The sequence below is a fragment of the Ranitomeya imitator genome, chromosome 4, assembly GCF_032444005.1.
Source record: "Ranitomeya imitator isolate aRanImi1 chromosome 4, aRanImi1.pri, whole genome shotgun sequence".
NCBI classification, from domain to species: domain Eukaryota; kingdom Metazoa; phylum Chordata; class Amphibia; order Anura; family Dendrobatidae; genus Ranitomeya; species Ranitomeya imitator.
This window is the reverse complement of record NC_091285.1, coordinates 271,479,752-271,505,210: the sequence shown is the minus strand read 5'-3', so window position 1 is coordinate 271,505,210 and position 25,459 is coordinate 271,479,752. Positions and strand designations below refer to the sequence as shown.

General features: G+C 42.4%; 1 protein-coding gene across 4 annotated transcripts in view; it reads right to left on the bottom strand.

The window, feature by feature from the left end:
• PTPRR (protein tyrosine phosphatase receptor type R) overlaps nucleotides 1-25,459 on the bottom strand; it is a 419,872-nt gene that overhangs the window by 40,181 nt on the left and 354,232 nt on the right. For all 4 annotated transcript variants that reach the window (XM_069764605.1, XM_069764606.1, XM_069764607.1 and 1 more), the window contains 3 exons: nucleotides 24,419-24,498; nucleotides 20,968-21,105; nucleotides 1,398-1,508 (listed from right to left, as the gene is read on the bottom strand). In XM_069764605.1, coding sequence (XP_069620706.1) covers nucleotides 1,398-1,508; nucleotides 20,968-21,105; nucleotides 24,419-24,498 — 329 coding nt within the window. The remainder of the gene's footprint in view (nucleotides 1-1,397; nucleotides 1,509-20,967; nucleotides 21,106-24,418; nucleotides 24,499-25,459) is intronic.

Below are 25,459 nucleotides of genomic sequence, written 5' to 3'. Positions count from 1 at the left end.
GCCTGGACGGGGAGTAGCAGTGGTGGATATAATATTGGTGTATCCTGCGCTGCTGCACACGCAGCTCAGCAAGTAAGGGGGCCCATTTCCAACCCCAAAGCAGGTAGAATCATGCATTATGATATACAAGAGCATATCAGGGACATAAAAAATGCGGCAGACTGTTTGGAACCACACCTTCTAAAAACCATCCCGAAACATTTCCTTGAGGTCCGTCAATGTAACCAAAGGGATTTATTGTTCGGGGTATAGACCTTGTTTATATGGGTATCCGTGGTGGTAATCTTAAAAAAAACTTTTACAGAAAGAAACACGTTGGATGGTCACACTGGACACTCTAACACCTAACGACCTTAATGAAGCCATCAGTTTCAAGTCTTTTCTCTATTCTTTATATGTGCTATTTTATATGGGTCACGGGTTCTATTTTTAGTTGTTTTTTTGTGTGATTAATTCATTTTTCCCAAATTTTGTAGATATGTTCTACCCCTATTACTCCCATGATGAATCATCATCGCATCATAACTCCGGATCAATCATCAATGCTAACCACAAGTAATGAAAAATTTCAGGAAAACTGTTTGGGACCTCAACATTTCAACACATGTTGTGCCGACCAATGACGGATCATTATATGTTCTCTGGACTATAGAGTTACAATTATTATTATTATACTTCTTTTTATTTTTTATAATCTTTATCTTATTATATGTTAAGAGCTATATAATATTTGCTATGTGCATGCTGACTTTTGTCTATTTGTGCACTGGAGGTATAATTCAAGAACAAACAGACCAACATTAATATTTTTACAATGTTTTCTTATTTTAATATGTATTCTATGGACACTTACACAATGTCTATTTAATATAGTAGCATTATAGCATTTATCTGCCATGCACTCATTGTGCTACTAAAGGTTTATTTGATTACAATCATGCTTATTCTAGATTTTGATTTTCAGTCACTGTAATTTTTTGATTAATCTTTTGATTTTTTTTATGATTATACTTCTGAAGATTGACCTATATCGTATGCTGTCATAGGTGTTATTACTTTAATTTTATCTTTTTGCTTTTTTATTATTTATATTTTTTGTCAGCTTAGAGGGGCTTCTAGCTGACAAAAAATATATATTAAATAGATACTTGAGTTAAAAGTTCTTTGTTTTTTGGTGATACTACACTCATCTTTTTCATCGTTGTAGTTATTCAACACACTACTGTCTGGATAATTTGTCTAATGATTTAGGTTGTTCTCACTATTATAAATCGCCCTAAAATGGCTGCTTTAAGTGCAATTCAAGAAATCTCCACAATAAAAGAATTTCCCATTAAAAATTATGCTACATTCAAGTAACAGCCAATTGCGATTCCTTTTAGCAGAAAAAGTGTTACCTTTAATGTGAGACTCCGGATCGTATAATAGTCATGGTCGTCGACACTATTAACAAGCACCTCAACATTTCCATATATTCCTCTCTTTTCTGGCCAGTAGAGGACACATTTCTGTAGGAAAGAATATTGTCATTTACATAAATACAAATCTAAAACCATGGAACCAGGAAAGTTCATCATTGCAATTTTTTTTAATAGTAATTTTTATTGAAAGATTTTCATGTTTGACAAGAAACAGACTTGAAAAAAGAATACAGATTAACAGATTACAATGAAAACAGAGTAAATCAGTTTTGTTTTGTGGTATAGATATAACATATCATAGAGATATTCAAATCTCTAATATATATATATATATATATATATATTTATTTATATATTTATATATATATATATATATATATATATATATATATATATATATATATATATATAGTGGTGCGGTGACCCACGTTACAGCCGGGGGGCGCTGTGTGTGCGCTTCAAGATGCGCTTGGAGGCATAAATGTGATGAAACAAAGTCCGGCAGGAGTGTAAGTGGCCGGTGTGTGTGTTGCAGAGGAAGACACTCTGTGCTGTCAGTCTAAAGTTTGGTTGGTGTGCTGGGACCTGTAGTCCCACAAGTAGTTGTGTAATGCTAAAGGGAGATTGGCAGGGCTAGTTATGAGAGATGGGAGGGTCTAACTAGCCACAAACACCCACACTCCCACCCAGGGGAGTGGTTACAGGTAGATAATGTGACCAGGTTGTGGGTCACATGGTTCCTGTGTATGGATCCGTTTGGTCCATGTGCAAGGTCCTGGACGGTCGGTGTTGGAAGCTCCTGTGAGTGGAGTCTTCCTGGAAGCACCTGAGACCGTGGACCTGATGGACGAGGGTGTTGGGAGTCTCCTGGTATTGGAGAAGTCCTGCAAGCACCTGAGACCATGGACCTGATGAACGATCAGTGTTGGATTGTCCTGGTATGGGCTGGAGTCCTGGAAACACTGAGATCCATGAGTCCTGCAATAGCCTGAGTGTTGGATTGTTCTGGTATGGGCTGGAGTCCTGCAAGCACCTGGTAAAAGTGTGAGTCCTGGAATGGTCAGAGTGTTGGATTGTCCACGGATGGACTGGAGTCCTGGAAGCACTGCTGAGGCTATGGACTGAGTGCTCGAGGGTGTTGGATTGTCCTTGGATGGACTGGAGTCCTGAAAGCACCTGGTAAAAGTGTGAGTCCTGGAATGGTCAGAGTGTTGGATTGTCCGCTGATGGACTGGAGTCCTGTAAGCACTTGGTTAGACCATGGACTGAGAGCCTGTGTGTTGGAAGTGCCTGTGATTGGACTTCCTGGAAGCGCCTGGAAAGGCTGCATCTACAAAGCCTGAGACGGTTTCTGTGTTGGGGAAACTAGAGTTCCTACTGCGGGACTGGACTATCCGTGGTGCCCTGGTCACAATGACGGTGATCCCAGTGAGGCAGTTTCCCTGTGAACTAACACCGGCAGGAGTCAGTGTGTAGAGCCGAAGCTCCTGAGGTAATCCTTGATATGGGATAAAAACCTGTAATATTCGGCAGAGACGTATCTGCCATTGGAACAGAATGCTGTTGGTTAATATGTTCCGTTGATGCATGAAATGAACTGTAATATAATGAAGAGAAAAGACGTGACTACCGAATGTTTTTGTAAAGCCACACGTGTAAAAGTAACAGACTATGTGTAACCTGGCTTACGGTGCGGTTTATGATGCTTTAATAAACCAGCACGGACTTAATTTGTGTGAGAAATCATGCCTGTATGCGTTATTCCCGTGCAAAGCGAGTGTCCCCCAAGACCCGAAGTAAGGGAAACGCTACAATATATATATATATATATATATATATACACACAGTGGGGCAAAAAAGTATTTAGTCAGTCAGCAATAGTGCAAGTTCCACCACTTAAAAAGATGAGAGGCATCTGTAATTTACATCATAGGTAGACCTCAACTATGGGAGACAAACTGAGAAAAAAAAATCCAGAAAATCACATTGTCTGTTTTTTTCATTTTATTTGCATATTATGGTGGAAAATAAGTATTTGGTCAGAAACAAAATTTCATCTCAATACTTTGTAATATATCCTTTATTGGCAATGACAGAGGTCAAACGTTTTCTGTAAGTCTTCACAAGGTTGCCACACACTGTTGGTATGTTGGCCCATTCCTCCATGCAGATCTCCTCTAGAGTAGTGATGTTTTTGGCTTTTCGCTTGGCAACACGGACTTTCAACTCCCTCCAAAGGATTTCTATAGGGTTGAGATCTGGAGACTGGCTAGGCCACTCCAGGACCTTGAAATGCTTCTTACGAAGCCACTCCTTCGTTGCCCTGGTGGTGTGCTTTGGATCATTGTCATGTTGAAAGACCCAGCCACGTTTCATCTTCAATGCCCTTGCTGATGGAAGGAGGTTTGCACTCAAAATCTCACGATACATGGCCCCATTCATTCTTTCATGTACCCGGATCAGTCATCCTGGCCCCTTTGCAGAGAAACAGCCCCAAAGCATGATGTTTCCACCACCATGCTTTACAGTAGGTATGGTGTTTGATGGATGCAACTCGGTATTCTTTTTCCTCCAAACACGACAAGTTGTGTTTCTACCAAACAGTTCCAGTTTGGTTTCATCAGACTATAGGACATTCTCCCAAAACTCCTCTGGATCATCCAAATGCTCTCTAGCAAACTTCAGACGGGCCCGGACATGTACTGGCTTAAGCAGTGGGACACGTCTGGCACTGCAGGATCTGAGTCCATGGTGGCTTAGTGTGTTACTTATGGTAGGCCTTGTTACATTGGTCCCAGCTCTCTGCAGTTCATTCACTAGGCCCCCCCGCGTGGTTCTGGGATTTTTGCTCACCGTTCTTGTGATCATTCTGACCCCACGGGGTGGGATTTTGCGTGGAGCCCCAGATCGAGGGAGATTATCAGTGGTCTTGTATGTCTTCCATTTTCTAATTATTGCTCCCACTGTTGATTTCTTCACTCCAAGCTGGTTGGCTATTGCAGATTCAGTCTTCCCAGCCTGGTGCAGGGCTACAATTTTGTTTCTGGTGTCCTTTGACAGCTCTTTGGTCTTCACCATAGTGGAGTTTGGAGTCAGACTGTTTGAGGGTGTGCACAGGTGTCTTTTTATACTGATAACAAGTTTAAACAGGTGCCATTACTACAGGTAATGAGTGGAGGAAAGAGGAGACTCTTAAAGAAGAAGTTACAGGTCTGTGAGAGCCAGAAATCTTGATTGTTTGTTTCTGACCAAATACTTATTTTCCACCATAATATGCAAATAAAATGATAAAAAAACAGACAATGTGATTTTCTGGATTTTTTTTTCTCAGTTTGTCTCCCATAGTTGAGGTCTACCTATGATGTAAATTACAGACGCCTCTCATCTTTTTAAGTGGTGAAACTTGCACTATTGCTGACTGACTAAATACTTTTTTGCCCCACTGTATATATATATATGTATTGTAAGATTGCTCTTACTAACGGGTAGGGGATTACTCGCTTGGCACGGGATTGACGTACTCGGGCACGATTTTTTCAAACAAAACAGTCCATACGGTTTATTTTGTACAGCATAAACCGCATCGTAAGCCAAGTTGCATATCACTGTCTTACATGTAGTCCATTCGTTAACACATTATCTTCACATTAAGTCTCAGAACCTTAGTCTGTGGCAACTAAACACGCTGGTCCTCCTGACCAGTTGCCGTGGGTTACCACACAGTTCATATCACACAGGTTGCAGCAACTAATCACGCTGGTCCTCCTCTGACCAGTTGCCGTGGGTTACCACACAGTTCATAGAACACAGGTTGCAGCAACTAAACACGATGGTCCTCCTGACCAGTTGCCGTGGGTTACCACACAGTTCACAGAACACAATAAGGACCAACAGTCTATGAAGGTACCTTACGGGAGCTCCTGCTCCACCAGCTGACTCCTTGTCAGTCCTCTCTTCTGGAGAAGCTGCCAAACGGGGATCACCAACTTGCCTTTGCAGCATATCTCAGTCAGTCCAGACCCACCGAGGACTGTAGCTTCCCCAAGTTCCACTGCGCTGCTCAGGGATCCAGTCCTACTCCCAGGACCTCCCACGCTAGCATGTGCTTTCCAGGAAGCAACACAGGCTTCCACAGGTCACTCATACACAGGGCCCATGTGACCCACACCCTGGTCACATTATATACCTTGAACAACTTCCCCTGGGTGGGAGTGTGGGTGTGTGTGGCTAGTCTGACCCGCCCATCTCTCATGACTAGCCCTGCCAATCTCCCATTAGAACTTCACATTTACTTGTGGGACTACAGGTCCCAGCACACCAACCAAACTTCAGACTGGCAGCGCAGAGTCCCCTCCTCTGCGACACATATATCGGCCATTCACCACAATGCCGGATTTTGTCACATCATCACATCCATGCCTGTGATTCCCAAGCACTCTCACGGCCTCAATGCACCTCTGTGCGCATACTTGAGAAACCATGCAGCGCCCCCTACCTGTTACAGGGGTCACTGCATCACAGTATATATATATATATATGTATATATGTATATATATATATATATATATATATATATATATATATGTATATATGTATATATATATATATATATATATATATATATATATATACACACACTAGATGGTGGCCCGATTCTAACGCATCGTGTATTCTAGAATATGTATGTAGTTTATTTATGAAGATTTTTAGAATAATACAATGAATACACAGAATTCAGCTGGCCGGGCGCGACCAATTAGCGAAGCGTGGTTCAAATCCTGCGCCAATTCGCTGATTGTTCCACATAGTATATAGCACAGCCACGTAGTATATGACAGCCCACATAGCATATATCACAGCCACGTAGTATATAACACAGCTCACGTAGTATATAACAGCCCACGCAGTATATAACACAGCCCACGTAGTGTATAACACAGCCCACATAGTGTATAACACAGCCACGTAGTATATAACACAGCCAACTTAGTATATTGCACAGCCACATAGTATGTAGCACAGCCCACGTAGTATATTGCACAGCCACATAGTATATTGCACAGCCACGTAGTATATTGCACAGCCACATAGTATATAGCACAGCCCACATAGTAACTAGCACAGCAACGTAGTATATAACACAGCCCACTTAGTATATTGCACAGCCACATAGTATGTAGCACAGCCCATGTAGTATATTGCACAGCCACGTAGTATATTGCACAGCCACGTAGTATATTGCACAGCCCACGCAGTATTTTACACAGCCCATGTAGTATATAGCACAGCGACGTAGTATATAACACAGCCCATGCAGTATATAACACAGCCACGTAGTCCCACATAGTATATAGCAGCCAAGTAGTATATAGCACAGCCATGTAGTACATTGCACAGCCACGAAGTATATTGCACAGCCACGTAGTATATTGCACAGCCGACGCAGTATATAACACAGCCACGTAGTATATTACACAACCCATGTAGTATAAAGCACAGCCCATGTAGTATATAGCACAGCCCACATAGTATGTTGCACAGCCCACACAGTATATAGCACAGCCCACGCAGTATATTACAGCCACGTAATATATTACACAAGTTACAAGCAGGGCGGCACAGTCTCTAGTACAGAGGTCGTGACCAGACTGCTACCTCATACTAGGTGCCTGGCAGTGGTTAAAACAGCCATAACATTTCTGACCTCGGGTGCTCCTCAAAAAAGGAAAAGCAGCTGTATAGTCCAAATATAAGAAAAAGATGAGGGCACTCACCGGTCTTCATGAAATGCAAAACTTTATTGGCAACACATCCAGATAAAACTCATGGCCGGGGACGACGGAGCCGAAGCTCGTGTGAGCAGGGGAGAGCAAAGACGACGGCCGTTTCGCGCTGTGCTTGCGCTTCTACGGGACCCGGGATGAGTTTTATCTGGATGTGTTGCTGATAAAGTTTTGCATTTCATGAAGACCGGTGAGTGCCCTCATCTTTTTTTTATATTTGTAATATATTACACAGCCCACGTAGTATATTACACAGCTGACTTATTATATAGCACAGCGACGTAGTATATAACACAGCCCATGCAGTATATAACACAGCCCACGAAGTCCCACATAGTATATTGCACAACCAAGTAGTATATTGCACAGCCACGAAGTATATTGCACAGCCATGTAGTATATTGCACAGCCATGTAGTATATTGCGCAGCCACGTAGTATATTGCGCAGCCACATAGTATATAGCACAGCCCACATAGTATATAGCACAGCCACATAGTATGTAGCACAGCCCATGTAGTATATTGCACAACCATGTAGTATATTGCACAGCCGATGCAGTATATTGCAGAGCCGACACAGTATATAACACAGCCCACGCAGTATATAGCACAGGCTACACAGTATATCACACAGCCATGTAGTATATTACACAGCCACGTAGTATATAGCACAGCCATGTATTATATTGCACAGCCGACATACTATATTACACAGCCAACACAGTATATAACACAGCCCAAGTAGTATATAACACAGCCCATGCAGTATATAACACTGCCCACATAGTATGTAACACAGCTCACGCAGTATATAGCAATGTGGGCACCATATCCCTGTTAAAAAAAGAATTAAAATAAAAAATAGTTATATACTCACCCTCTGACGGCCCCCGGATCCCTCCCAGGCCTTTCCCGCTCCTCGCGCGCCGCTCCGATCCCAAGCGGCAATAACACGTGATGATATAGCGGTCTCGCAAAACCGCGACGTCATCTCCGTTCATTGCCGCAATGCATTATTGCGACCGAAGCGGCGCGAGAGGAGCGGGAAAGGCCTGGTCTGGATCCGGGGGCCGTCGGAGGGTGAGTATATAATGATTTTTTAATTTTTTAAAATTATTTTTAACCCCTTCATGACCCAGCCTATTTTGACCTTAAAGACCTTGCCGTTTTTTGCAATTCTGACCAGTGTCCCTTTATGAGGTAATAACTCAGGAACGCTTCAATGGATCCTAGCGGTTCTGAGATTGTTTTTTCGTGACATATTGGGCTTCATGTTAGTGGTAAATTTAGGTCAATAAATTCTGTGTTTATTTGTGATAAAAATGGAAATTTGGCGAAAATTTTGAAAATTTCGCAATTTTCACATTTTGAATTTTTATTCTGTTAAACCAGAGAGTTATGTGACACAAAATAGTTAATAAATAACATTTCCCACATGTCTACTTTACATCAGCACAATTTTGGAAACAAAATTTTTTGTTGCTAGGAAGTTATAAGGGTTAAAATTTGACCAGCGATTTCTCATTTTTACAACGAAATTTACAAAACCATTTTTTTTAGGGACATTTGAAGTCAGTTTGAGGGGTCTATATGGCTGAAAATACCCAAAAGTGACACCATTCTAAAAACTGCACCCCTCAAGGTGCACAAAACCACATTCAAGAAGTTTATTAACCCTTCAGGTGCTTCACAGCAGCAGAAGCAAAATGGAAGGAAAAAATGAACATTTAACTTTTTAGTCACAAAAATGATTTTTCAGCAACAATTTTTTTATTTTCCCAATGGTAAAAGGAGAAACTGAACCACGAAAGTTGTTGTCCAATTTGTCCTGAGTACGCTGATACCTCATATGTGGGGGTAAACCACTGTTTGGGCGCACGGCAGGGCTTGGAAGGGAAGGAGCGCCATTTGACTTTTTGAATGAAAAATTGGCTGCACTCTTTAGCGGACACCATGTCACGTTTGGAGAGCCCCCGTGTGCCTAAAAATTGGAGCTCCCCCACAAGTGACCCCATTTTGGAAACTAGACGCCCCAAGGAACTTATCTACATGCATAGTGAGCCCTTTGAACCCCCAGGTGCTTCACAAATTTATCCGTAAAAATGAAAAAGTACTTTTTTTTCACAAAAAAATTCTTTTAGCCTCAATTTTTTCATTTTCACATGGACAACAGGATAAAATGGATCCTAAAATTTGTTGGGCAATTTCTCCTGAGTACATTGATACCTCACATGTGGAGGTAAACCACTGTTTGGGCACATGGTAAGGCTCGGAAGGGAAGGAGCGCCATTTGACTTTTTGAATGAAAAATTATCTCCATCGTTAGCGGACACCATGTCGCATTTGGAGAGACCCTGTGTGCCTAAACATTGGAGCTCCCCCACAAGTGACCCCATTTTGGAAACTGGACCCCCCAAGGAACTTATCTAGATGCCTAGTGAGCACTTTAAACCCTCAGGTGCTTCACAAATTGATCCGTAAAAATGAAAAAGTACTTTTTTTTCACAAAAAATTTATTTTCGCCTCAATTTTTTCATTTTCACATGGGCAATAGGATAAAATGGATCCTAAAATTTGTTGAGCAATTTCTCCCGAGTACGCCGATACCTCATATGTGGGGGTAAACCACTGTTTGGGCACACGGCAGGGCTCGGAAGGGAAGGCGCGCCTTTTGACTTTTTGAATGGAAAATTAGCTCCAATTGTTAGCGGACACCATGTCGCGTTTGGAGAGCCCCTGTGTGCCTATGCATTGGAGCTCCCCCACAAGTGACCCCATTTTGGAAACTAGACCCCCCAAGGAACTTATCTAGATGCATACTGAGCACTTTAAACCCCTAGGTGCTTCACAGAAGTTTATAATGCAGAGCCATGAAAATAAAAAATAATTTTTCTTTCCTCAAAAATGATTTTTTAGCCTGGAATTTCCTATTTTGCCAATGGTAATAGGAGAAATTGGACCACAAATGTTGTTGTCCAGTTTGTCCTGAGTACGCAGATACCCCATATGTGGGGGTAAACCACTGTTTGGGCGCACGGCAGGGCTCAGAAGGGAAGGCACGCCATTTGGCTTTTTAAATGGAAAATTAGCTCCAATCATTAGCGGACACCATGTCGCGTTTGGAGAGCCCCTGTGTGCCTAAACATTGGAGATCCCCCACAAATGACCCCATTTTGGAAACTAGACCCCCAAAGGAACTAATCTAGATGTGTGGTGAGCACTTTGAACCCTCAAGTGCTTCACAGAAGTTTATAACGCAGAGCCATGAAAATTTAAAAAAAAAAATTCTTTTCTCAAAAATGATTTTTTAGCCCGCTATTTTTTATTTTCCCAAGGGTAACAGGAGAAATTTGACCCCAAAAGTTGTTGTCCAGTTTCTCCTGAGTACGCTGATACCCCATATGTGGGGGTAAACCACTGTTTAGGCACATGCTGGGGCTCGGAAGTGAAGTATTGACATTTTGAAATGCAGACTTTGATGGAATGGTCTGCGGGCGTCACGTTGCGTTTGCAGAGCCCCTGGTGTGCCTAAACAGTAGAAACCCCCCACAAATGACCCCATTTTGGAAACTAGACCCCCAAAGGAACTTATCTAGATATGTGGTGAGCACTTTCAACCCCCAAGTGCTTTACAGAAGTTTATAACACAGAGCCGTGAAAATAATAAATACGTTTTCTTTCCTCAAAAATAATTTTTTAGCCCAGAATTTTTTATTTTCCCAAGGGTTACAGGAGAAATTGGACCACAAAAGTTGTTGTCCAGTTTCTCCTGAGTACGCTGATACCCCATGTGTGGGGGTAAACCACTGTTTGGGCACACGTCGGGGCTCCGAAGGGAAGTAGTGACTTTTGAAATGCAGACTTTGATGGAATGGTCTGCGGGCGTCACGTTGCGTTTGCAGAGCCCCTGGTGTGCCTAAACAGTAGAAACCCCCCACAAATGACCCCATTTTGGAAACTAGACCCCCAAAGGAACTTATCTAGATATGTGGTGAGCACTTTCAACCCCCAAGTGCTTTACAGAAGTTTATAAGACAGAGCCGTGAAAATAATAAATACATTTTCTTTCCTCAAAATTAATTTTTTAGCCCAGAATTTTTTATTTTCCCAAGGGTTACAGGAGAAATTGGATCACAAAAGTTGTTGTCCAGTTTGTCCTGAGTACGCTGATACCCCATGTGTGGGGGTAAACCACTGTTTGGGCACACGTCGGGGCTCCGAAGGGAAGTAGTGACTTTTGAAATGCAGACTTTGATGGAATGGTCTGCGGACGTCACGTTGCGTTTGCAGAGCCCCTGGTGTGCCTAAACAGTAGAAACCCCCCACAAGTGACCCCATTTTAGAAACTAGACCCCGCAAGGAACTTATCTAGATATGTGGTGAGCACTTTGAACTCCCAAGTGTTTCACAGACGTTTACAACGCAGAGCCGTGAAAATAAAAAATAATTTTTCTTTCCTCAAAAATTATGTTTTAGCAAGCATTTTTTTATTTTCACAAGGGTAACAGGAGAAATTGGACCCCAGTAATTGTTGCGCAGTTTGTCCTGAGTATGCTGGTACCCCATATGTGGGGGTAAACCACTGTTTGGGCGCACGTCGGGGCTCGGAATTGAGGGAGCACCATTTGACTTTATGAATACAAGATTGGCTGGTATCAATGGTGGCGCCATGTTGCGTTTGGAGACCCCTGATGTGCCTAAACAGTGGAAACCCCTCAATTCTAACTCCAACACTAACCCCAACACACCCCTAACCCTAATCCCAACTGTAGCCATAACCCTAATCACACCCCTAACCACAACCCTAATTCCAACCCTAACCCTAAGGCTATGTGCCCACGTTGCGGATTCGTGTGAGATATTTCCGCACCATTTTTGAAAAATCCGCGGGTAAAAGGCACTGCGTTTTACCTGCGGATTTACCGTGGATTTCCAGTGTTTTTTGTGCGGATTTCACCTGTGGATTCCTATTGAGGAACAGGTGTAAAATGCTGCGGAATCCGCACAAAGAATTGACATGCTGCGGAAAATACAACGCAGCATTTCCGCGTGGTATTTTCCGCACCATGGGCACAGCGGATTTGGTTTTCCATATGTTTACATGGAACTGCAAACCTGATGGAACACTGCTGCGAATCTGCAGCGGCCAATCCGCTGCAGATCCGCAGCAAAATCCGCACCGTGTGCACATAGCCTAATTCTAAAGGTATGTGCACACGCTGCGGAAAACGCTGCAGATCCACAGCAGTTTCCCATGAGTTTACAGTTCAATGTAAACCTATGGTAAACAAAAATCGCTGTACACATGCTGCGGAAAAACTGCACGGAAACGCAGCGGTTTATATTCCACAGCATGTCACTTCTTTCTGCGGATTCCGCAGCGGTTTTACAACTGCTCCAATAGAAAATCGCAGTTGTAAAACCGCAGTGAAATGCGCAGAAAAACCGCGGTAAATCCACGATAAATCCACAGCGGTTTAGCACTGCGGATTTATCAAATCCGCAGCGGAAAAATCCGCAGAGGAACAGAATACGTGTGCACATACCGAAACCCTAACCCTAACCCTAGCCCTACCCCTAACCCTACCCCTAACCCTACCCCTACCCCTACCCCTAACCCTACCCCTAACCCTAACCCTATTATTACCTTAGTGTAAAAAAAAAAAATTCTTTATTTTTTTATTGTCCCTACCTATGGGGGTGACAAAGGGGGGGGGGGGGGGAGGGAGGTCATTTACTATTTTTTTTATTTTGACCACTGAGATAGGATATATCTCAGTGATCAAAACTCACTTTGGAACGAATCTGCTGGCCGGCAGATTCGGCGGGCGCACTGCACATGCGCCCGCCATTTTGGAAGATGGCGGCGCCCAGGAAAGAAGTCGGACGGATCCCGGGAGGTAAGTATAAGGGGGGGGGAGATCAGGGCACGGGGGGAGCGTCGGAGCACGGGGGGGGGGGGGTGGATCGGAGCATGGGGGGGTGGATCGGAACACGGGGGGTGGATTGGAGCACGGGGTGGGGGATCGCTGTGCAGGGGGGTGGATCGGAGCATGGGGGGGGAATCAGAGCACGGGGGGGATCGCTGTGCGGGGGGGGTGATCGGAGTGCGGGGGGGTTTGATTGGAGCACGGGGGTGTGATTGGAGCACGGGGGGAGTGGACAGGAGGACGGGGGAGCGGAGCACAGGACGGAGGGGAGCGGACCACAGATCGGGGGGTGGGGGGGGGGCGATCGGTGGGGTGGGGTGGGGGCACATCAGTGTTTCCAGCCATGGCCGATGATATTGCAGCATCGGCCATGGCTGGATTGTAATATTTCACCAGTTTTTTAGGTGAAATATTACAAATCGCTCTGATTGGCAGTTTCACTTTCAACAGCCAATCAGAGCGATCGTAGCCACGGGGGGGTGAAGCCACCCCCCCTGGGCTAAACTACCACTCCCCCTGTCCCTGCAGATCGGGTGAAATGGGAGTTAACCCTTTCACCCGGCCTGCAGGGACGCGATCTTTCTGTGACACAGCATATGCGTCACAGGTCGGATTGGCACCGACTTTCATGACGCATACGCTGTGTCACAGGTCGGGAAGGGGTTAACATTATATGTTTTTACTATTGGTATCAATAGTAAAAAGTTGGTCACACAGAGGGTTAATGGCAGCGTTAACGGACTGCCTTACACCGCATTATGCCACGGTATAAGGCAGTCCTTTTAACGCTATGTGGGCGCTGACTGGGGGGGGGGGAGTATGGAGGGGCACTGACTGCAGGGGAATAGGGAGCGGCCATTTCGCAGCCGGACTGTGCCCATTGCTGAGTGGTTGCGGCCAGCTGGCCGTGACCAATAAGCGACGCGGGATTTCCATGACAGACAGAAAGACAGACAGAAAGACGGAAGTGACCCTTAGACAATTGTATAGTAGATATATATCTATATAACAAAATAAAGAATAAGAGGAATACATGTGAGACATGCAAATAGACAGAAGAGTAAGAGGATGAAGAAGGGTGTTAGGCGTTAAAGGATTAGAGGATATGACCTAGTGAATAAGGTTCCTAAACACTGAGACGTACCCAAAAGGTGTCCCATGGAGACTAAATGAAGTTGAATCTCTTGACCTTTTATTGATTCAGAGCAGTGCAACATTACAAATTTCTAATATCTTTGATCTTAGTGTTGAAGTCATATATAGACGCAGGGAAGTATGTTTCCAATGAGAAGCTATCAAACATCTTGCAGCTGTCAATATGTGTACGAGAAGCCTAACGGTTCTTTTAGATATATTGTGTGGGAAAATATTAAGTAAAAAGTGTTGAGGATCTAACGATATGTCTTGATCACAGAACTGTTTAATCAAAGTTTGCACATTTGTCCAGAATGGTCTTATAACGAAGCAGACCCAGAATAGGTGGAATATAGATCCTGCCAACAAGGTACATCTGCACACGGGGAAATAGTTGGAGCCAATTTATGTAGAAGATCAGGAGTGTGGTACTAGAAGTGAAGGATCTTGAATTGAATCTATTAATAAGTCATACAAGATGTCAAAATGGCTGCTCTCGACCATACAAATCTCCAATCGGCATCACTTAGGGCTCTACCCCTTTGAGCATATATGGATGCCTAGTCAAGGAATTTCCATCAGGGTTCTGTATAATAATATAGACATCAGAGATCTAGCTCTTCGTTGAGGGACCATTTCTAGAGTCTTTCAAAGTGTGTTGGGATAGAAACCTGTAAGCTACGAAATAGGGATGACTCAAAATGCCTGAACTTAATGTATTGCAATAACAAGAGCATAGGAACGGCTAATTTAGATTTCATCTCATGACTGTAATTTATATAATTTTCTATCGCATTTAAGACATAATAGAAAAAACAAAGAACAGCGTAGGAAGAACAGCAGGAAAGCGAGTCATTATGTATGTTGTTTAGTTTTAGAACATCTTGACCTTTCCTGGATCAGTTTATTGTTGTCATATATATTACTGCTACATCCATTAAGGTGATATACTAATTTATATATTTCATTCTATACATGTTACCCACTTTAGACCAATGAGAGCATGACTACACCTCGCCCACTGTGGAATTAATAAGACTGATCCCCGGCATGTACAGTACAGTAGAGATAAAACACTTGCTATGCAAAAATACATCCTAGTGTATTGTGAGTATTATATGGATAATCACACACACAGACCTATCCACTTATTACGGAAGAGTTTCCAAATGTTCCTTGCACACAAACTTTTTGATGTATGTGACAAACCATGTAATCACAAGTATTTATCCTGAAGAAACTATTGCATAACACACAATTAACACAAAGTCTACATACAAATAGACGTGATGGTAAATGTATATACATCTATGAATCTGTTTATCCAACTAACCTGTTCAGCATTTCTACAAGATGAACTATCAAGAGTCCGTGGAGCTTGTAACACGCATGGGCTCAGCTAAATCACTGCCTGAAATATTGTGACAAGCTCCCTTATAAGATGATTAGGGGAAAGAAAAACATTTAAAAGTTCAGCAGCCACCCATTGTGGAAATGTTCACATTGTCACATTATCTGATCTGCAGCCCCTACTCCTCCCCTATGAATCCGAGGGAAATTCTAAACATGAGAAAACAAAGGTCTAAAAATACAGTTGTACCTGGACCAGTCCAATAAACCATCTGTAGATGGCTTAGATTAAATCAGACTATACTAGGTAAAATATACACTTTACTTAGATGTAGCCACTCGCCAGTGGTGTAACTACAAAGTTATGGGCCCCGATACGAACTTTCAAATGGGGCCCCCCTCAAGCCAAAATATTTTCCACCCAAATTCACATTTTCCCTATTCATTTCGCACACTATACTGTAGCTTTGTTGCAATGTTGTATAGTCTGACCTCAGTGGCGTAACTATCCGGGGCCCCATCCTGGTATATATTTGTCTCCTGTACTGCCATTGTTCTGTAATGTATAAAAGAAAATAAACCTTTATACTCATCAGGGGCTTACATAGAAGCCATGGGGATCCATATAAGAACCATAATGCACCCCCATTGGCCTGTATAGTATAATGCACTCCCCATTGGCCTGTATAGTATAATGCACTCCCCATAGGCCTGCATAGTATAATGCACTCCCCATTGGCCTGTATAGTATAATGCACTCCCATTAGGCAGTCTGTATAGTATAATGCACCCCCATTAGGCAGCCTGTATAGTATAATGCACTCCCATTAGGCAGCCTGTATAGTATAATGCACTCCCATTAGGCAGCCTGTATAGTATAATGCACTCCCATTAGGCAGCCTGTATAGTATAATGCACCCCCATTAGGCAGTCTGTATGGTATATTTCACCCCCATTAGGCAGCCTGTATAGTATAATGCACCCCCAAAGACCTGTATAGTATACTGCTCTCCCCATTAGCCTGTATAGTATAATGCACTTCCCATTGTCCTGTATACTATAATGCACTCCCCATAGGCCTTTAGAGTATAATGCACCCCCATTAGGCAGCCTGTATAGTATAATGCACTCCCCATAAGCCTGTATAGTATAATGCTGCCCCATTAGGCAGTCTGTATAGTATAATGCACCCCCATTAGGCAGCCTGTATAGTATAATGCACCCCCATTAGGTAGTCTGTATAGTATATTGCACCCCCATTAGGCAGCCTGTATAGTATAATGCACCCCCATAGGCCTGTATAGTATCCTGCACTCCCCATTGGCCTGTATAGTATAATGCACTCCCCATTGGCCTGCATAGTATAATGCACTGTCCATAGGCCTGTATAGTATAATGCACCCCCATTAGGCAGCCTGTATAGTATAATGCACTCCCATTAGGCAGCCTGTATAGTACAATGCACTCCCATTAGGCAGCCTGTATAGTATATTGCACCCCCATTAGGCAGCCTGTATAGTATAATGCACCCCCATAGGCCTGTATAGTATACTGCTCTCCCCATTGGCCTGTATAGTATAATGCACTCCCCATAGGCCTGTATAGTATAATGCACCCCCATTAGGCAGCCTGTATAGTACAATGCACTCTCCATAGGCCTGTATTGTATAATGCACCCCCATTAGGCAGTCTGTATAGTATAATGCCCCCCCATTAGGCAGCCTGTATAGTATAATGCACCCCCATTAGGCAGCCTGTATAGTATAATGCACTCCCGTTAGGCAGCCTGTATAGTATAATGCACCCACATTAGACAGTCTGTATAGTATATTGCACCCCCATTAGGCTGCCTGTATAGTATAATGCACCCCCATAGGCCTGTATAGTATACTGCACTCCCCATTGGCTTGTATAGTATAATATACTCCCCATTGGCCTGTATAGTATAATGCAGTCCCATTAGGCAGCCTGTATAGTATAATGCACTCCCATTAGGCAGCCTGTAAAGTATAATAGTACCCCATTAGGCAGCCTGTGCAATATAATGCACCCCCATTAAGAAGTCTGTATAGTATATTGCACCCCTATTAGGCAGACTGTACATATAATGCACCCCCATTAGGCAGTCAACATAGTATAATGCACCCCATTAGTCAGCCAGTACAGTATAATGCAACCCTATTAGGCAGCCTGTATAGTATATTGGACCCCCATTAGGCAGCCTGTATAGTGTAATGCACTCGATAAAAAAAGCAATACTCACCTTTCCTCCTCTTTGTTCCCGCGGTGCCCTAAGCGCCCGCTCATCTCCTGACAGCGGGCGCCAGGTACTGACATCATCGCACCCTGTCAGTGTCAGCGTCGGTGACGTCAGACGCTGACAGGGGGATGATGGGAGAAGGAGCGTAATGCTCCCTCTCTCATCAAGCTGACCCTACAATGACAGGTGGGGGGCCCACTGCTGGCACAGGGCCCCCCACCGCCTCCTCAGGGGCCACACAGCGGCCGGTGGCAGAGCAGGGAGATCATGTCTCCCTGCTCTGCCAAAGAATGTAACTGTATCGGCGCGCTGTGCACGCCGATACAGTTACAGTAGCGTAGTTCCGGATGGGCCCCCTCAGAGCGCGGGGTCCTGGGCCACCGGCCCTCATGTAGGCCAAACTACCTTGGCACTCCCCCGGATAATATAAATATGTACAAAACACTGATAGTAGATTAGAAGATATATGTAGCAGTAGCAAACTGTGAAGCTCACACCAATATATCAATCCCTGCGCTCTAGGTAGGTTCAAAATAAAGAACCGAACCTACATGTACCACATTATGGCCAGGTTGGTTTGTGTGATAACATATTGTATATGTAGCTACAGTCATGGACAAAAATTTTGAGAAAGAGACAAATATTAATTTTTCCAAAGTCTACTGCTTCATTTTTTCTAATGGCAATTTGCATATACTCCTGAATGTCAGAGTGATCAGCTTAACAGCAATTACTGTACTTGCAAAGTCAATATTTGCCCAGAAAATGAACTTTAACCCCCAAAACACATTTGAACATCATTGCAGTCCTGCCTTAAAAGGAGCAGCTAACATAGTTTTAGTGATTGATCCATTAACACAGGTGTGGGTGTTGATGAGGAAAGGGCTGGCGATCAATCAGTCATGATTAAGTAAGAATGACATCACTGGACACTTTAAAAGGAGGCTGGTGCTTGGTATCATTGTTTCTCTTCAGTTAACCATGGTTATCTCTAAAGAAACACGTGCAGCCATCATTGCACTGCACAAAAATGGCCTAACAGGGAAGAGTATCGCAGCTACAAAGATTGCACCTCAGTCAACAATCTATCACATCATCAAGAACTTCAAGGAGAGAGCTTCCATTGTTGTCAAAAAGGCTCCAGGGCGCCCAAGAAAGACCAGCAAGCGCCAGGACCGTATCTTAAAACTGTTTCAGCTGCGGGATCGGACTACCAGCATTGCCGAGCTTGCTCAGGAATGGCAGCAGGCTGGTGTGAGGGCTTCTGCACGCACTGTGAGGCGGAGAGTCTTTGAGCAAGGCCTGGTTTCAAGGAGGGCAGCAAAGAAGCCACTTCTCTCCAGAAAAAACATCAGGGACCGACTGATATTCTGCAAAAGGTACAGGGAGCGGACTGCTGAGGACTGGGGCAAAGTCATTTTCTCTGATGAATCCCCTTTTCGATTGTTTGGGACATCTGGAAAACAGCTTATTCGGTGAAGAAGAGGAGAGCGCTACCACCAGTCTTGTCTCATGCCAACTGTAAAGCATCCTGAAACCATTCATGTGTGGGGTTGCTTCTCAGCCAAGGGAATCGGCTCACTCACAGTCTTGCCTAAAAACACAGCCATGAATAAAGAATGGTACCAGAATGTCCTCCAAGAGCAACTTCTCCCAACCGTCTAAGAGCAGTTTGGCACCCAACAATGCCTTTTCCAGCATGATGGAGCACCTTGCCATAAAGCAAAGGTGATAACTAAATGGGTCATGGAACAAAACATAGAGATTTGGGGTCCATGGCCTGGAAACTCCCCAGATCTTAATCCCATTGAGAACTTGTGGTCAATCATCAAGAGACGAGTGGACAAACAAAAACCAACAAATTCTGGCAAAATGCAAGCATTGATTATGCAAGAATGGACTACTATCAGTCAGGATTTGGTCCAGAAGTTGATTGAGAGCATGCCAGGGAGAATTGCAGAGGTCTTGAAGAAGAAGGGTCAACACTGCAAATATTGACTTGCTGCATTAACTCATTCTAACTGTCAATATAACCTATTGGTACTCATAATATGATTGCAATTATATTTCTGTATGTGATATAAACATCAGACAAACACTAATAAAAACCAGAGGGCAGCAGATCATGTGAAAATATAATTTTGGTGTCATTCTCAAAACTTTTGGCCATGACTGTATATTGTTTGAGTCCAATGTGGGTTACGGCCGTACTAGGGGCTGTTGTGTATAGCATTATTATGCTTTTTAAATGTTTTTAAATGTAAATGTGTTTGTCACCCCTTTTTTGTGTGTATTTCAATAAAGCTGTGTTTATACCTTTGCCATATACATATTGTGGTGATCCCCTTCTTATAGGACCTAGTCTGTTTTTTCTTTGTGCATGTTCATTACTGTGCAGGTCCTGGTGTTATCCCACGGTCCGTGGTGCCCCCTTATTACTAATTATAATACTAAAGAAGAACATTCCTGCAATGTGGTGCTTACAGGTAGCTTCATATAGCAGTACACAGAGCGCCTAAAACTTCAAACTATGGATCTGTAGGGGCTCCATGAAGATAAATCTAAGAATCAATGCATACCAAAGCATTATCTAATGGCACAAGGGAAGTACTACACAATGATCAACGCTCTGCTACATACAATAACTCATGAACGGATTTATCTTTTCTTACTGTGTATGTACAATTCTTAAGATGTGCTTGCGCTTTCAAGTAGCTTTTCACAATATTCTGACATGAGTGAAGAAAAACACTATTTCTGGACATTCAATGACTCATATCTACATTATTAAGCAGTTTTTGTGTCTTTTCTGCTTGTGTATCCCTCTATCCTCTCAATGCTCCAATCTCCATAGACTTCTATAGGCAGCAGTTGTATTTTTATCCCTCACTGAATACAGATCTGAAGACAGATTTGGGCAGTTTTCACTGACCGATCAGTGTAGGGAATGGAGTGGGAAGAAGTGGTGACTGATAATTGGAGAAATATAGTATATAGCAACATTTATGCTTATACTCTACTTAAAAGACGTGTTACTATTTCACATATAGAGCAAGTTTCTGATTTCTGGATCATTGTACATCGATACCTCATTTTTTTCCTTGAGCTTGGTGATCATAACAATAACAGGGACATCTTCTTGCCAAACCATCTGCCAGAAGTCATTGACTGTGTTAATCATTGGTCCTTGAGTTGCGATGAACTTCCTCTCTTTACCACTGTAACCCTATCATAGATAAGAAAATTAATAAGTAAATGTGAATATTTAATAGTTATCATGTAAATATTCATAAAGCCATCATTCATCGACATGCAGTATGGTGTTAAAGAGTTTTAATCAATTTGCCTATATATCTATCCTGCAGACAAAATGATCTTGTATGCAAGCTTCACTTCTTTTTGATACATTTGTTGAGTGCCTTCATGAACTATAATAGAACAAATAAATCAATAAAAAGTAAGTTTATTAAAAGAGAAGTGAGAAATCTGCATGGAAATCTTACAAAAGCTGGTACTGAAGCCCTCACTAAGAGTTTGTGTGCAGTTCCTGCCTTATTATAGAAGGTTATAGGAGTTATGGAAGATATTATATTAATCATTGACTAGAAGGGAAAATGCCTCGTAGGAAAACTTTGCTTCTAACCCCTTCTATCTAAGAGTACCAGGGGTGGACAACCTGCTCTGGTCCGAGGGACATAAGACTGCTCAGATCCAAGGGCAGTAATAAATCTCAGAGTTATCATATGAGACATTTATGGTGTATTGGTGGTATATGTCATAAATGTCTAATAGGTGGCCGTGTAGCTTTCAGGGGTCCTTTCTGCATTGTTTAAACTATGCACCTCTCTCCTTTTGTAATTAATTAGTGGTGGAGATGCTGAAATAGCCAGTGTCTCACTACTTTAAAAAATCAATAATGAAGAGAACCACATGAATGAATAGAAATCTCTCTATGTCACCTACTCCTATTGGAGTGCCGCAAAGGATCAGGAAATCTCGATTTTGCAGATATATTGGGGTCTCAGAGATACCCATAAATAGCAACTTATCGTCTTTTCCTTGGCACCACTCTATCTGACATGGAAAATACATGAGCAAACACTAGACTAAGACAAACATGTTTGCGATCCAACTGCTAGGGACCGCACAGACAGGGTCATAGTACGTGCACCCTTGCTCTAGATCCAGGTATACAAGGTGTTGTGTTACTTGGACTTCCAGGAAACAGCTGTAAGGGGAACCTGACAACAAGTCTTCAATATTCATATAGCACCCCCACAGCAAGAATGAAGCATTGCACAAATCTTATTTTATTCATATAGTCTGTCAGTGTAATGTTATGTCCTGCTGAGTTCTCCAGAGTGACTGACACTATGTGATCTACATAATACATAAGGGACATAGTTTAGGGACTTTGGATTCTTAATTCCTTAGCAAGATATTACAAATTGGATCTTATTAATCAAACAGCCCCTTTCAGTTTGGCAGGAAAACTTTTGGTGATAATAGGAGCCTGCTGCAATATGTACTTGTGTTAGAGCATATTCTTGTCTCTCAAGGTCTGGGAAAAAAAGTGTGTCAACTACAACATACAACATATGTGACTAAGCAATGGCCTAATCATACACAGCATTTATTATTAACTGTTTGCATATTATAATGTAATACTGATCTTGGAATATGAAAGACTTTCTAATGCAGGGGTGGGCAATTCATTTTCCCTGGAGGCCTCATGAGAGACCATAACTGTTGTGGTGGTCCAAACCAACATGCCAAACTTAATTCTGATTAATTCTGATTATTATTTTGCTATTATTTTACCCCTGGATGTGCCCTGCCCCGACTCGTGTTTCGGAGTCTGCCTTCGACCCCCCCTGACGAAGGCAGATGCCGAAATGCGCGTCGGGGCAGGGCGAATCCACATTAGTAACAGGCAATTATCATGCGGCCTTATTTGGGACTTATCATAAGTCCGCAGCACACAATTCTGTCCACTTCTGTGTAATTATGAAGTGGCTGCTTTGGCCATTAGCATGTCTGCCCTAGCACTTTATTTATCTATCTACCTCTACATATGAATACAGCTATTGCATTACCATTCCATTGATTTTTATTTCGGCTGTGGTATTAATATATGTGAATAATTATTTGGCTATATGAATTTGCCATTTGATCAAACATTTCATATAATTCTCATGTGTTAGCACATTATTTTGTAATTAACTTAGTTGTCCCCTGGCAGAGTGCCCTTTCTTTGGTATTTTGTTCCCCCTCTACCCCATGTTGTTGCATATCCTTAATAAATATTATTAATAAGTAAATTGAGTATACCTGTGTGTAATTATTTCTCAGTATGACTACATCTGTTCTGTCAAGGACTCAGAGGTTGTTTGAGAACAATAGGGATCAAACAGCATCACGAAAACCAAGAAACACACCAGAGAGGTCAAGGATAAAGTTATGGAGAAGAGTAAAGCAGGGTTAGGTTACAAAAAATAACCCAAGTTCTGAACATCTTATGGAGCACTGTTCCATCCATCATCTAAAAAGGAGTGTGGCACTACAATAAACCTAAACCTACCAAGACATGTATACCCACCTATACTGACATCCCAAGCAAGGAGAGAACTGAAGCAGCCAAGAGGCCTATGGTAACTCTGGAGGAGCTGCAGAGATCCACAGTTCAGGGGGGAGAATATGCCCACAGAACAACTATTAGTTGTGTACTCCACAAATCTAGCTTTTATGGAAGATTGGCCAGAATGAAGCCATTTTTGAAAGGTGCTCTGGTCAGATGTGACCAAAGTAGAACTTTTTGTGCTAAATGCAAAACACTATGTGTGACAGAAAATTCGAATCCCCACTGTCAAACATGATGATGGCAGCATCATGCTGTGGGGAAGCTTTTCTTCAACAGGAACAGTGAAGCTGGTCAGAGTTGATGGGAAGATGGATGGACCTAAATACAGCGAAAACCTGTTTGAGGCTGCAAAGACTTGAGACTATGGCGTAGGTTCACCTTCCAGCAGGACAAAAACCCTAACCATACTGACAGAGCTGCAATAGAATGATTTAGATCTAATCATATTCATGTGTTTGAATGGCCAAGTAAAATTCAAGACCTAAATCCCATTGAGAATCTTTGGCAAGACTTGAAAATTGCTGCCCCATCCAATCTCACTGAGCTAGAGCTAGTTTGCAAAGATGAATGGGCAAAATATTCAGCCTCTAGATATGTAAAGCTGGTAGAGACATACCCCAAAAGACATGCAGCAGTAATTACAGTGAAAGTTGGTCCTACAAAGTATTGACTCAGAGCGGCTAAATACAAATGCTTCTTACAATTTTCAGATTTATATTTTTAAAATATGTAGAAAACCATGTATCATTTCCTTTATACTTTACAAATACTTACTACTTTATATTGCATATCACATACAATCCCAATAAAAAAAAACCCATTTAAGTCTGTAGGTGTAACATGAAAAAATGTGGAAAAGTTCACATGGCATAAATCATCATGACCAAATCATACTCACCCTGATAAAATTTGCATTTATATAGGTGCTCAAAGCATCTTTTGGGTTCTTTGGTTTTAAGCACACTCTGCTTACTGGATCTAATGAAACAGGAATATTGAAGAAACTCTGAGAATAGGGCACATTATTACCAAACATTGCTAGCTATAATCTTACTTCAGTATATACATTAGCAATATATATATACCGGTAGTTCTTATCAAAATTATTCACCACCATTGCAAATTCATACTATTTGGTAAATGTACAAACTTTCTGCTGTTTGCAATAAAACAATTTAACAAGAACAATTTAAATAATTCAATGTAACTAATATAACAAGTTTTTCTTTAAATTCAACACTAAATGCCACTTTTAATGTATATTGCATTCCCAGAATTATTCAACCTCTTCAAGACAAGTGTCTTTATTACTTAGTAGAGCACTTCTGGCTCTCAAAATCTGCTGCAATTTTGATGCATAGCCAGAAACCAGGTTCTGCCTGAGTTCCTGAGGAATCTTATTCCTCATGGTCAATGGCCTCTGTCAATAGAGTGGTTCAGAATGTTACGAGATCATTGCCTCGCACAAACAAGGAAAAGGATATGAAAAGACAGCAAGGCATTGAATGTCCCTAGAGATACAGTTGGAGGCAGAGTTCACAAGTTCAAAGTTATAGGAGCACTGGTTACTCTACTGGGAAGTAGCAGAAAGAGGAAGCTATCGCTGGCTGACCCCAGATTTCTGAGGAGGCAGGTAGTCCAAACCCCTCAAGTGATGGCAAAAAATCTGAAGCACAATTTGGTGACAACAGCCACTGAGTTTTCAGTTTGCACAGTATTGCACACAATATACACTGAAAGTCTTAATGACTGAACTCCAAGACATGCACCTTTACAGACACAAAGCCCAAGAATAGTCAGATCCAATATATGTTTGCAGCAGGACATAACAGCCAAACTTGCTCTACTAAGTACTAAAGACTTGTCACAAGGTGTTTCTACTTGTGGAGAGTGCAAATCTGGCGTAAGGAGACTTATAGGATATGTGAAGCTCCTCTAA